This window comes from Triturus cristatus, chromosome 8 (assembly GCF_964204655.1).
Source record: "Triturus cristatus chromosome 8, aTriCri1.1, whole genome shotgun sequence".
In the NCBI taxonomy this organism is placed as follows: domain Eukaryota; kingdom Metazoa; phylum Chordata; class Amphibia; order Caudata; family Salamandridae; genus Triturus; species Triturus cristatus.
Genome location: NC_140591.1, coordinates 436,613,272 through 436,627,694, shown reverse-complemented (window position 1 = coordinate 436,627,694; position 14,423 = coordinate 436,613,272). Strand labels below are relative to the sequence as shown.

Below are 14,423 nucleotides of genomic sequence, written 5' to 3'. Positions count from 1 at the left end.
CATTCTTCTTAGAAGGCATGCAAGGCTTAAAATCTCTGGTTTCAAACCAGAGGTTCGACAAACCATTCTTAATACCCCCTTTGATAAACAATCTTTTTGGACGTCAAGTAGATGAGTCACGTGAGAAAATGAAAAAAGATACAGAAGTAGCAAAATCAATGGGAGGACATCAATCACCATCCAATAGAGGCTCATTTCGCTGCTCATTTTACAGAGGAGGATCCAAAAGTAATTCCTGAGATCCAAATGCTCCATCATACAGGTCAAACACACAACCCTCGTCATCAAGAGGATTTTATTAAGTGGTTATGGAGGAAACTACTTCAAGGGCAGAGGAAAAGGTACACCAACGCGTGCCTCTCCATCTCCCAACAAACAGTGACTTGCTCACAATTCCCCCTGACTTTTTACACCTGTCAGGAGAAGATTACAACAATTCTTTCCCATTTGGTAATCAGTAACATCGGTATTAGACACTATCCAACAATGTTACTGTCTGGAACATACCAGCAATCCTCCCAATATTCCACTTCGTACTCTCAGAATCTCGCTACAACACCAACAGCTCCTCACAAAAGAAGTACAAGCTCTTCTAACAAAAGGAGCTATAGAACCAGTTTCAAAATGTATCGGGAGTTTGCTCCCTTTACTTTCTAATCCCCAAGAAAGAGGGGTCCCTAAAACCAATCCTAGATTTCAGACCCTTAAACCTATACATACTGTCAGAAGACTTTCATATGGATACACTGCAACAAGTCCTCCAATTTCTACAACAAGGCAACTTTTTGTCCACCATAGACTTAAAGGACGTATACTTCATATTCCTATCCACCCAGAACATTGCAAATACCTCAGATTTGTGATAGCAGGAAATCACTATCAATACAAAGTGCTCCCATTCAGTGACTACTGCACCCAGATTATTCACAAAATGTCTAGCAGTAGTAGCAGCTCATTTAGGACGACAACATATTCATGTCTTCCATATCTGGACAATTGGCTCATCAAAGCCACCACACAACAAAAATGCTTACAACACGCTCAAAATACCATAAACCTTCGCCATCAACTGGGATTTCCGGTCAATGCAAAAAAGTCCCATCTTCAACCCTCACAACTGCAAACATATCTGGGAGCAACGCTAAATACGCTAAATACTCACACAGCTCTAGCCTCTCCCAATTATGTCAGAATTCAAAAATTTCAAATTTTATTACTACAGTTTCAAAACAACCAATGCCCAACAGTCAAAACTTTCATGCAACTTTTGGGAATGGTGACATCATCTAGTGTTGGTAGACAGCTGCACTCCTCAATATCTGCAATGGTGGAACACACAAAACCTATCAAAAGGGCAGCCCTTGATGCACCCCATTTCACAAGTCGTGCTAACACCAGATGCATCTCTCACACGGTGGGGTGCCCATCTCCACCATCTCACATTTCAAGGTTTATAAGACACCAAGCAAAAGAGTCTCCACTTCAATTACTTGGAGCTTCTAGCTGTTTATCAAGCACTAAAAGCCTTTCAGCCTCACCTCATAGGGAAAGTTGTTCTAGTTCCCACGGACAAGATGACAGCCATGTACTATGTACAAAAACAGAGGGGGACATATTCTCTACAACTGTCATACCTATCAGAACATTTGGCGTTGGGTGATACATCACAAAATTCATCTCCTGGCAGAGCACCTTCCAGGCATGCACAAACAGTTTGCCGACCTCAGCAGAATGCGGCAACAAGTTCACGAATGGTAACTTCATCCCCAAGTTCTCCTGCCACACTTCCAAAAATTGAGATTTCCCCACATAGACCTCTTTGCCACAGCAGAGAACTCAAAATGCCCAGATTTCACCTCCATGTTCCCACACCATCTATCCAAAGGGAATGCCCTATGGATGAATTGGTCAGGGATATTTGCTTATCTTTTCCACCTCTCCCTCTCCTTCCATTTCTGGTTCAGAAACTCAGGCAGACATCAATCACACTAATTCTAGTGGCTCCCACATGGGTTTGTCAACCGTGGTTCACCACACTACTAGAACTGTCAGTGGTTCCACACCAAAAGTTACACCTCACTTCCAACCTTCTCACACAGATGCATGGAGAAATCAGACATCCAAATCACAAGGAGCTCAACCTAGCGATTTAGCTCCTGAAATCATAGTTTGGATACGTAAATCTACCACCAGATTGTATGGTAATTCTTAGAGAAGCAAGGAAGCCTAACACTAGAGCATGGTATGCAGCGAAGTGGAAAAGGTTTGTTATATATTGTAATAACACAATTGATCCGCTAGATGCATCTGTACAAAATATTATTTGTTATCTTTTGCATTTACAGAGAGTTGGCTTAGCCTACACATTGAATCGACTACACCTTGCTGCAGTAGCTGCATATCTGCAGAAGAGACCGCATTTATCATTATTCAAAGTTCCAGTAATTAAGGCTTTTATGTATGGTCCTAAAAGAATATACCACCCAGGGTACCATCTGCACCTATCTGGAACCTTAACATTGTCCTCACAAGACTTATGGGTCCACAGTTTGAGCCATTTCACAGTTGTCCATTACAATTTCTGTCATGGAAGGTTGCTTTCTAATTGCTATCACTTCATTGAGACGTGTTGGTGAGTTACAGGCATTAACCTTAGAAGAACCTCTCTTTCAATTTCAGAAAGAGTGGTTCTTCGTACAAACCCTATATCCTTCTAAAAGTAGTTTCTGCTTTTCATATTAACCAATCAGTTGAGCTACCTGTGTTCTTTCCTCAACCTAATTCAGTAGCAGAAAGAGCTTTACACACACTGGATGTTAAGAGTACTATTATACTATATTGATAGGACACAGGATTTTCGCAAAAGAACATTTTGTGGCATTTGCTCCACCTCATAAAGGAAATCCTATCTCAAAATCCGGTATTTCTAAATGGATTGGTAAAGGCATTCAAACTTGTTACATTAAAGCTAAAAGAACTTTAACTATACCTTCTAGAGCACAATCTACTTGCAAAATAGGAGTATCTGTGGCCTTTTTAGGCAACATTCCCATAGCTGACATATCTAAGGCAGCTACGCGGTCTACACTGCACACATTTACAAAACATTATTGTGTGGATGTATTAGCACGTCAACAAGCTAATGTAATTACAAGCAGTGCTTAAAACACTTTTTCAAACAACTGCAACACTGCAATGGGAGAATACTGCTATACAATCTATGCAAAGCATGTGTATCAACAGAACACATGCCTCGAGCGGATTATATTACTTACCCTGTAAGCATCTGTTCTCGCCATGTAGAGCTGTAGATTCATATGAGCCCTCCCTCCTCCCTGGACTTTTGTGGTTGTTGCAGTTCTTATTATTCACATTACATACGCATGGACATCTCAGTACTACACTTACTCTATTCTCACCCTCTTGCGGGAAAACAATCTAACAATAGAGTTGATGCCCATGCGCACTATCACCAAATGGAGGCGTCCCCTTTCCTCGTGACTGGCAAGACTTCGTCGAAGAAAAACAACTTGCAAACATCCGGACCCAACACTAGACGGCAGGAGTATGCAAAGCATGTAAATCTTCAGCTCTACATGCAAAGAACAGATGCTTACAGGGTAAGTAACCTAATCCTTCTCTGATTCCTAAACATACATAAAGATACTTGCTATTTTTATAAATTGGTGTGGATCTCCTCCTTTGAGTCGTGTTGTAATTTATTAATTATTGTGTTTATTTTGCAAATGTTTGACACTCCTGTGTTAAGCCTAAGGCTGCACACTACCCCCTAATAGAGCACTTCGGTATTGCATAGCAAGCCTTGTCCACTAGTAAATGAACCCCTGGGCTCTCAGATTAGTATATCAGATTATTGATATATCTCATAAAGAGTCAGCTACCTACATGGGCCACGTAGATGTTAGAGTGTAGGGCTCAATGAGGATCCCTGCAACACCCCCTTGTCTAAGGTCATAGTATGGGATTTGAAGTACTCTTGAAGCACAGGCTGAATCAGATTACTAAGGAAATTCTTAGGCCATCCTAAAGTTTTTCTGCTGACGCCAATCTTTGTGAGTCTCTGAACCAGAATCGAGTGAGAGAGGGTGTTGAATGCGGCGGATAGCTCAAGTAACAGCAGCATGGCTGGGAGACCTTCATCAAGGGAAAGCCTGATGGTATCCAGTACTGCCACCAATGCGGTTTCTGTGCTGTAGGAGGCTCGGAAGCCTGACTGAGAAGGGTCCGTAAGGGAATGGGCCTTCAGGTTAGAGGAAAGTTGTTTATTTACTAAAGTCCTCAATCACGTACAGTAGTGGTGGAGAGGTATATCTTGATTATCTGCTTCTCAAATCACGTTATAGCATCATCAGCCCCCCGACCCAGTTGGGCGACAGAGGGGGTGAAACATGTCGACCATTCACACGGACTAACAGGTGCTATAGAATAGTAACATTTCTATAGATGCACCGCTCTGATTTTAACCTTGCCCTATCCCCAACTGAATACATTTTCTTTGAGAGATGTAGGTAATTTTAAATTCACTTCACTCACATTCACTTGATTACTGGTCACTACTGTTATTACCAGTTGGTCTACCTCTGGGTGGAGGAAAGCATATTTTAATAAAAGACAGAATGATGATGCTATCATGTGATTTGAGAAGCGGATAATCAAGATATACCGCTCCACCACTCCTGTACGTGATTGAGGGTTTTTGAAGACAGTCAATATACCAGACCCTGGTTGTAATACAGGTACAAGTGATCCATTCTCCTCTGATAGTCTATCCTTGTCTGGAAGAGAATAGATCACAGCTTCTCCCTCCCTCTGATTATATCATATTTACTAAAGTCTCAATGATTTTATTAAGGTAGGGAAGCAGTGATATGAGCCTGTAATTGGCGAGCTCAAGGGGTTCCGCATTAGGTTTCTTCGATTGGCATGACTTGTGCTGCTTTCCAGCTGGCAGGGAGGGTTTCAGAGCTAAGATTGAGATTAATCAAAGAAGTGATGATGGGGAGGAGTTCAGTAGCCAGTGTCTGTCACCCTAATTATGGAGGCGGTAGGGTCAGAAGGTGAGTCTGATTTAAACTTGCTCATCTGTATATAGTCTTGCTCTGAGGTGCTGGATTTGTACTCCTCCAGAAAAGTAGAACTGTTACTGGCTAAGATTTTTGAAGTTTTCGTGTCGCACAGAGACTGGGAGGCCGGGATAGTGGAAGCGCAGGTGATGGATTTGGTAAACTTTTTTAAAACCATGTATAATTCCTTGCACGAGATCCCGACGTTATCAATCCTGTTAACTATGTGGGACATACGAGCTTCTCAGATAGTTTTATAATTGATCCCTAGTTCCGATTTAAAGGCAGATTTGTCGGGGAGGGATTTTGTGGTGCGTCATCTCCTAAAGTTTTCTTCAGCCGATTTTTCCATTTTGAGATCCTCTGAGTACTACGGAGAGTAAGCTTTACTTGATTTGAGGTGGCTTAGTTCAAAGGGAGCATTATTATCTAAAGCCTGATAGAAGTAACTCTGAAAACTGTCAGGGCGATGTTGACCTCAGAGGTTCGAATACAGTGTTGAGTAAAGAAAAGGCAGGAAAGAGAAAGATCCCTTCCTTCAAGGCCTATTATTCCAGGGTTCTCCATCTTGTGTCTACTTGATTCTCCTTTAATATTTATATAGTTAATATTTGAAAGCCACAGCAGCTCTGGACTTTTCCATCAATCTTCCAAGTCGCACTTCAAGCCCTCTAAGCGTCTCCTGTTCATAGAGCCAGTACTGGGCCCAACATTTCTCAGGCTTTACCTTCTCAAGAGGATTCAGGATATGAATCTGAAAATTCAGCAGGGAGCGCGAGTTCCAGTCCTGATGGTTCTCTGCCTGCTAGGTATGCTGGTTTTTGATGCACCTCCTTGGTAGCTCATGCATTCTGACACAGGGACAGCTAAGATCTATTTGCCTGCTGCTGGAGGTGGAGCGCTTTACTTAGTCCACTTGTCGCCTCCCGACAAAGTCTGTTTACCGTAGATGGTGGAACAGTTTTGTTTCTTGGTGTGCAAATGTTGTGGGTCTTTCAAGGCACATCTTTCTGGTGTTGTATATTTTTCTTTTTCATTATCCCAGCAAGGTCGAGCAGTGGGCTTAGTTAAAGGTCAAATTGCAGCCTTATCAGTGGTCGGTTGTCTCAAAGTTCAGTCTTCTCTGCTGAAGTCTCCTATTGTTTTGAGATTTCTGTAGAATTTGCAAACCTGTTCCCTCGTTGTCCTTTTGTTATGTCCAGGTGGGACCTTAATTTGGTTCTGGCGTTGTTAATTGGCCGTGGGGGCTGTTTGAACCTTTACACAACTGCTCGTTGAGACTTATGGCCCTCAAGACAGTGGTTTTGGTGAGCATCACCTGAGCGCAACGAGTCAGTAGTTGCAATCTGTTTCCATCCACCCTTTCCCTGCCCAGAAAAGCTAGTTCTAAGAACTAAAACGGAAAGTGTTTAACCCAGTCCATATTCAATTTTTCTCTCTACCCCATGGGAGAAGAGATTACATCGGGACGAATGTTGTAAGGCAGTCAACTTCTACATTGATCGAACAAGATCTGATTATAATCTCTTCCTTGGATATGTGGATAACAAGAAGGGCAAGGTGGTCAAGGAGAGGGCTTTGTCATGGTGGATCGTCCTCTTCATTAAAATCTGTTAGGCCCTTGCAATAACAGGTAGCACTAAAGACAGTACATGCTCATTTCATCCCATACAAAAGCATCAATCTTTGCACTGTTCAGGGGAGTTATAGTGGCAAAGATTTGTCATGCTTTGGCATGGAATTCTGTGAGTAAGTTAACAAGAAGGGCAAGGTGGTCAAGGAGAGGGCTTTGTCATGGTGGATCATCCTCTTCATTAAAATCTGTTAGGCCCTTGCAATAACAGGTAGCACTAAAGACAGTACATGCTCATTTCATCCCATACAAAAGCATCAACCTTTGCACTGTTCAGGGGAGTTATAGTGGCAAAGATTTGTCATGCTTTGGCATGGAATTCTGTGAGAAAGTGGCTCTGTATTTACTGTTCCTTAATAGGTACAGGGTGTACAGAGTCCACAGTCCCCAAGGGTTTGACAGAGGCTAAAGTTAGATATAACCTTACTCTCTAAAGTGGTAGCTTGGTCGAGCAGTAAGGCAGTATCAGAGGACAGTGTAAAGCATTTGTTGTACACACACAGTCAGCAAATGGTCTCACACACTCAATAACTGAACTCTAGGCCAATGGTTTATATATAAAAAACATATGCTTGTTTTATTTTAGAACCAACACTTGGCATTAAAATATACTTTCTCAGAATGAGATGCTTTATATAAATACTTTTGCAATATGCAATTGACTTTTGTAAACAGTTACAAGTGGTTGCAATAGGCAACACTATTTTAAACACAACAATGCATTGATTTCAATGGAAATTTCAAGTTATTTGCAACAGATTACTTTTAGGATTACTTTTGGAATTCCAGGACTGGATCCTAGATTCAGTCCTGGGTCAGTACTTAGAATCAAGTGATGAAAGTCGACTTAATTACTGTGATGATTTTTAAACAATATTTAGCTATTTTAAAAGTTGACACTTAGAAAATCTTTCAAAGAAAACAGTCAATGATTCCCTATGGAAGAAAATTCAAGTTGCAGGTACAGTATGTTCTCGTGACTTTTGTAATCCAGTACTGGGTACCTAGACTCAGTACTGGGACCTTTATCCAAAACAGGTAAGTAATTACGTTTTCAGATATTATACGATTTTTAAAGAATATATAAAGATTGCAGAAATTGACACTTAGAAGAAATTTCACAGAACAACAGTCAATGATTTCCTATGGGAGAAAATTGGGTTACTGGTAAGTACGGTTTTAAGTATTTTTCAGAGTCAGTGCTGGGCACCAAGATCCAGCACTGGGAGCTCACCTAAGAGCAGGTGAGTATTTTCGTTTTTGTTACTCGGCTGAGTTTTGGTGAATATTTTAAGATTTGAAAAGTCCACACTTAAAAGAAATTTCAGGAAAAAGCCAGTCAATTTTACCCTAAGAAGAAAATAGAGTTATCGGTTTAAAGGTAAGTACTCGACTGGCAGAGTTGAGGGTTTGGGCATAGACTCAGGGGTCCCCCAGGGTCAGGTAGGTAAAGTTGGTTCACCCTCAGCGACTCTAGGGCGGCCGGGTGCAGAGAGAGTTAGGCCCAATGTTATCCTATGAGGGATAGAGGGGCCTTGGTTGGTGGCTGCTGACTAGCAAGCCACGCGGCTGTGGGAGCTGGGCTCCTGGTCACTTACTCAGGGCAAGTGGGGAAGTAGGTAGGTGTAGAGGTTGCACTGCCAGGGCCACTCGAGCGGCTGGGTGCAGGGTGCTTTTGAGCCTTCGGGCGCTCAATTGATTTCAATGGGAAATCTCCGGTTTAGAAAAAGACTGCAAGCTCGGGGACGAGGATTCTTCAGGTGCCACGACCACTTCGAGAGGTAAGTTGGGTAGTTGGAGGATAGGTAGGTACCCCGGGATTGGGCACAGGGGGCCGCGGGGCGCCGCGTGCAGGGGTGCCTTTTGGTGTCAGGAAATCTTACCCTCTGTTGATCGCGGTTGGTGGGGGCACCTTGTTTTGAGGCTGCAGGCTTCTTCAGGAGTGTCGAGGGAGGTCCTTGGGTGCCGGACTCGGGGTCACAGTCGCTGTGGGGTCGTCCTCGTGGTCTTTGTTCACTCCAGCACTGGCCAGGCTTGGCTGGTGCAGAGTGTGCTGGGTTCGCGGTTCCAGCTGCAGGGCAGGTCGTCTTTCTTCTTGCTCTTCTTTGTATTTTGGAATCTGGACTCTTGGGAAGGAAGGTTCAGGGTGCCCCTAAATACTAGATTTAGGGGTGTTTCAGGTAGGTGAAGGGCAGGGACCAATGGTTCCCTGTCCTAGGGTGGGTACACCCCCTATCCTGCCTCTCTCCCGTGGGAGGGGGGCAGTAGCCTAGTCCTGATAGGGTAGGGCTTCCCATCTTCAAGATGGCGAGAGCCCGGAGATGTGCTTCACCTCGCCTCCCCCACCTGAGGGGTGGGGTTGGCAGGCTGGCACATCCCCTGTCCTTATTTGAGGTTTCCGGCCAAGCTTCCCGCCAGGGTGGGGGGTTGCAGTGGCCTGGGGAAGCTCACAGAGGCGGCATGCCTTTGAAGCTTCCCCCTGCCCATCCTGGGGGAGGAGATTTAGCACCTTGCCCAGGATGTGCATTGTTGCAGGCCCAGGAGAGCAGGGGCTCTCCCACCCAGGGATCCAGCAACATGTCTGCTGTGTGGCAGCCTAGGCAGCCTCAGAGCAGATGTGGATTGTAGGTTAGGTTTAAGGGGGCATCTCTAAGATGCCCTCTGGGGTGCTTGATACATTAAATCCCACACTGGCATCAGTGTGGGTTTAATGTGCTGAGAAGTTTGATACCAAACTTCTCATTCTTCAGTGTTGCCATTATGGTGCTGTTGAGTTCGTGTGTGACGAGCTCTCAGCACTATGTACTCTTAAATGGCAGCACTGCACTTACAGTGCTCAGGAATGGACCTGGGTACTGTAGGGGCACAGGGCTCCTGCTCCTGTGCCCACACCCTTGGCATAAGGCACCCAGCTAGAGGGGTGGCTGATATATGCCATGGCAGTGTAGGTGATGGGCATGGGTGCCATGTCGACTTTGTTTTGTCTTGCACCCCGACACCCAGCCTGCAAAGGCAGTGTGTGTGTGTGTGTGTAAGGGTACAGGGCCTCTAAGGGTGGCACAATGAGTGCTGCAGCCCTTAGAGGCCTTCCCTAGTCACAAGGCCCTGGGTACCTAGGGTACCATTTACCAGGGGCTGACATGTGGCCAGGGTTTGCCAATTTGGGTTTTGTGTGTTTTAGGGAAGGAACATAGGCCCTGGGCACCTGGTTGGCAGGAGTCCAGGGCACACTCAGTCAAAGTACATTCAGCAATTCAGCAAAAAGTGGGGGCATACCATGCAAGAAAGATGGCACTTTCTCACAAATTCCCTTTACACATTTGTAAAACATTATTGCTTGGATCTGCAAGTGTGCAGAACTGGCCATGTCTCTTACTCCATGGTGCTGGATTGTCTGATCTGACCACTCCTTCAGACCTTCCACCCAGGAGGGGCTTCTGCTGTGGTACCTTTTCAAAAAGTGAGGAATCTGTGGTTAAAACTATCCTTTAGCAGAAAGTTACTTACCTTCGATAACAATCTTTCTGGTGAACACTCCCTCTAGTTCACCTATACCCCCTCCTCCCCGTTCTGAAGGCTGATACAGACACCTGATAATGAATAGCTCTCCAAATCAGTATTGTTGCACTGCATACTCCTGTTTGATCTAAGTTGTGCTTGTCACTGCTTTATGGGCTCATAAAAAATGGATGCACTGACTTCAGGAACCTGGGGTGAACATGTAGCAGGTGCAAAAGAGCTATTGCAGAGTTTACAGATCCAGTCTGGTGCCTGGGAATATTCATACAGTAAGGACTAGTAGCTAGCGTATCCACCAGAAGGAAAGTTGCCAAAGGTAAATACCTTTTTCTCATGCCTTGGTCATTCGAACTAGTCTGTGCCATGCCACCAGAACTAATAGTGTACATGGTTCTGAACAGGCTTATGAAATTAAGGGTGGTGAGACGCACTCCGTTTTTCACTCGTGACTTGTCTTGTTTAATCTGATTTCACTTTGCTAGCATGCAAACTTGTTCTGCGCTTCGTCTCCTGCGCTGCAATCAAAACAAATCGGGGGGGCGTACTTTTTTACACGTTCCACCAAGTTGCACAGCCATGAACTCAGTATGAATCCAATGAATTAATTTCAACCACGTTTAACTTCCTTTTATCCATATTTAGTTTTTCTCCATTTTATTCTTCAACCTTTTTTACTATTAATTCAATTCATGTTATCCATAGAATTTCTGCTACGAAGATATTCGAACAAACTCCAAGGCACAGGTAGGTTCCACATATCATGATGTTTATTTAAAAAGAACCCAATGCATTTTGGGATAAAAAAATCCCTTCGTCAGGGGCATCTAAAGCGTAATACAAACAAAATAATTATATTTAACTCCACATTATCTATATTGTGCATTTGCATAATCAACATACATGTATTATTGCTCCAAAATATTCAAGAAGATAAACAGTACATACCACATGAAATGCTCCTTAATTTAATTTGTCAAAAATACACTAAATGATCGCCAGTTGAGCTCCCATGTCTGCAACCATGTTGTTATTTGATATACTATGTATCTCCAACCCTTTTATAATAAGCAATATTCCCTTGTCTACCACCCAACAGTTTTGATAACATTTGCTTTTACCATGACATGCCCTTTTTCATCAATCAGACCATGTCAAAAATACGAATTCTGAGAACAAACTCCTTCTCCAGTTATGACATGTTCCTTTTTCAAGCGTGCCGCAGCACCAATCTTTCATTTAAATGTGCGCTTCATCTGTCGATGAAAATCTGTTTTATCAAGCTCCCCGCCCTTCTTAATTACAATCAGGTGCAAGATTCGAGCTGCGGCACGCTTGAAAAAGGAACATGTCATAACTGGAGAAGGAGATTGTTCTCAGAATTCGTATTTTTAACATGGTCTGATTGATGAAAAAGCGCATGTCATGGTAAGCGCGAATGTTATCAAAACGGTTGGGTGGTAGACAAGGGAATATTGCTTATTATAAAAGGGTTGGCGATACATAGTATATCTAATAACATATTTGCAGACATGGGAGCTCAATTGGCGATAATTTAGTGTATTTTTGTCAAATTAAATTAAGGAGCATATAATGTGGCATGTACTGTTTATCGTCTTGAATATTTTGGAGGAATAATACATGTATGTTGATTATGCAAATGCACAATATAGATGATGAGTTAAATATAATTATTTTGTTTGCATTACGTTTTAGATGCCCCTGACGAAGCGATTTTTTTTTATCTCGAAATGCATTGGGTTCTTTTTAAATAAACATCATGATATGTGGAACCTACCTGTGCCTTGGAGTTTGTTCGAACATCTTCGTAGCAGAAAGCGTATGGATAACATGAATTGAATTAATAGTAAAAAAGGTTGAAGAATAAAATGGAGAAAAATTAAATATAGATAAAAGGAAGTTAAAGGTGGTTGAAATTAATTCATTGGATTCATACTGAGTTCATGGCTGTGCAACTTGGTGGAACCTGTAAAAAAGTTCCCCCCCAGATCTGTCTGAACAGGCTTAGACATTGTGTGATGGCTTGTGTGGTCCTGAATAGTTGTATTGCTTATATGTTATCCATCCAGTTGGAGTACTTTTGAAACCTCTGGTATTTTGCGCTCTATTTTCACAGGAAGTGGACACGTTTCTGTATTCAGACTAAACTCTGAGACTTTAGGATTTGAAGACCATGGTCTCTTTCAGATGGTATTAGATATGAGGAGAGGAGCATTGGGCTTCTTTACCAGGTGCCTAGACTCTATAAAGCTTCTTGAGCTCTGTTGCAACTAATTAATTTGAAAAAACAAAGAATCTGTTGAGGGATGTATCTGCCACAGTTGCCATGTAAGATAAGAACCCTATTTTTTAATACTTTGATTATCTAGCTGTAGATTGTATTTTCCAATTATTATACATTGTTTTCTGTTACAGCAGAAGATGATTCCAAGCTGGATGACGTGCAGTCATTGGGTTCTGGTGGTGGAGGAGAGTATGAGCCAATTAGTGATGATGAATTGGATGAGATACTAGCTGATGATGCTGAAAAAAGAGATGACCAACAGGATGAAGAGAAAACGTCTGGTAAGAAAGTTAATTGGTCTTTTTGTTTGCTTTGACGGTTTAGATTTCTGTTTTTACGCTTGCCCTGGATACTTCACACACCGGTTCATGGTTAATAAAGCGAATGTGAAAATCTCATGCCACTTTAAAAACCTCATTATGAGCTGGCTAGACTCGGCTGCTAGTATACCAGATGGTTGGAATTTGCAATTCTAGCGTGTAACAACCACTTAAATGTAGCTACTCCAGGTAATCCAGCCAAGGATGGGAATTGACATGCTTACTCAGATACACCAAGCCAAAAACGCATGCAGATCCCTGCACTGGGCCCTGTTCCGATCCTGTTTACCACATGCGCTGTGAAGGTTGCAAATTAGTTTGGGCGATCCATTACAGGCTACGTTTTGAGCTGGAAGTAGTGGTTTGGGAGGGTGTTTGGAGAAGATTGTAACTTGGCTGGGGAGGGGAGGGGAGGGAAGTTGCTGGTATCAGATGGGTGCTGCGTTGTGCAGATGCCCAAAGCCTCAGCCCACGGTTTTACAGGTGTAAATTTTTCCCAGTGTTCCTAACGTAGGATTGGCAGCTGTGGTGAAATCACACCTTGTAGTTCTGCATGAGGGAACCCCGGGCACCTATGTGAAAATGCAGGGTTTTTCGGGTGTTTCTCTGATGTTCACTTAATTCTCTGTAGGGAAAAAAGTTTAAAGAGGACATCTCCTGGTGCCTAGTGTAGATTGAGCAACTGCAGGTTAGGCGTCCTGAATGTCACTGCCTCGGATTTAGAAACATGCACTTACTCAGCATTGGCATGTTGTGCCTTAATGAGAATAAGTGCAAGTCCTTTGCATATATCTGCATTTGAAAACACAGTGCCCAATTTTTTTTAAAAAGTTTTTTTATTAGATTTTTTGTTAGCAACACCACAAACAAGATGATACACCAAAGATAGCTTAGATAAAAGAGAGCAGTTACACTTGGGATCACAAGATACATCAACTTAATTTGGGGCCACAAAATTAACATTGATAGGCAGCATGTTCATAGTCCATTAGTCATCACTCAACATGAGGCTGTATGTGTCTGAGCGTTTCAACACCGCCCCCTAAGTCGATTCCATAGTGACGTAGTCGTGTCCCATATCTTGGTGAATTTCATCGGGCACCCTCTGGCTTCAAATGTGACTTTTTCGGTGGCCATGTATTGATCCATCCCAGCTTTCAATTATTGGAGCGTGGGGGCACTAGGTACACACCAGTGTTTAGCAATGTCTTGCCTAGCCACCTCTAGTCCTAAATTCATAAATAAAAGTTTTACCCCGGGTAGGTTTACTTCTGTGAGGATGCCCAGTAATATGTTTTACCCAGTTATCCCATTGAGTTCATCCACAATATTGGTCCAGTACTGCTGGATTGTTAGAAAAACACTCCCACCCTGGAAGGGTGGTGGTGTTCTCCCAGACATACACTGTGGTAGCTTGGCTCGAGGGGTCAGGGATCAGGCACCGTGCTAAGCATACGTCATACCCACACAATAACCATGCGTGCATCCGTTCCAAAAACGACGCTACACCTTAAAAAAGTATACTGAAAATATATCTCTATCTTCTTTTCTCTTAGTTGCTGATT

General features: G+C 43.0%; 1 protein-coding gene across 1 annotated transcript in view; it reads left to right on the top strand.

Annotated features, from left to right (window-relative positions):
- Positions 1 to 14,423, top strand: part of ZC3H13 (zinc finger CCCH-type containing 13) — a 362,285-nt gene that overhangs the window by 234,171 nt on the left and 113,691 nt on the right. Inside the window, 1 exon segment of the mRNA XM_085621836.1 lies at positions 12,670 to 12,819. Within this exon segment, the coding sequence (XP_085477962.1) occupies positions 12,670 to 12,819 (150 nt within the window).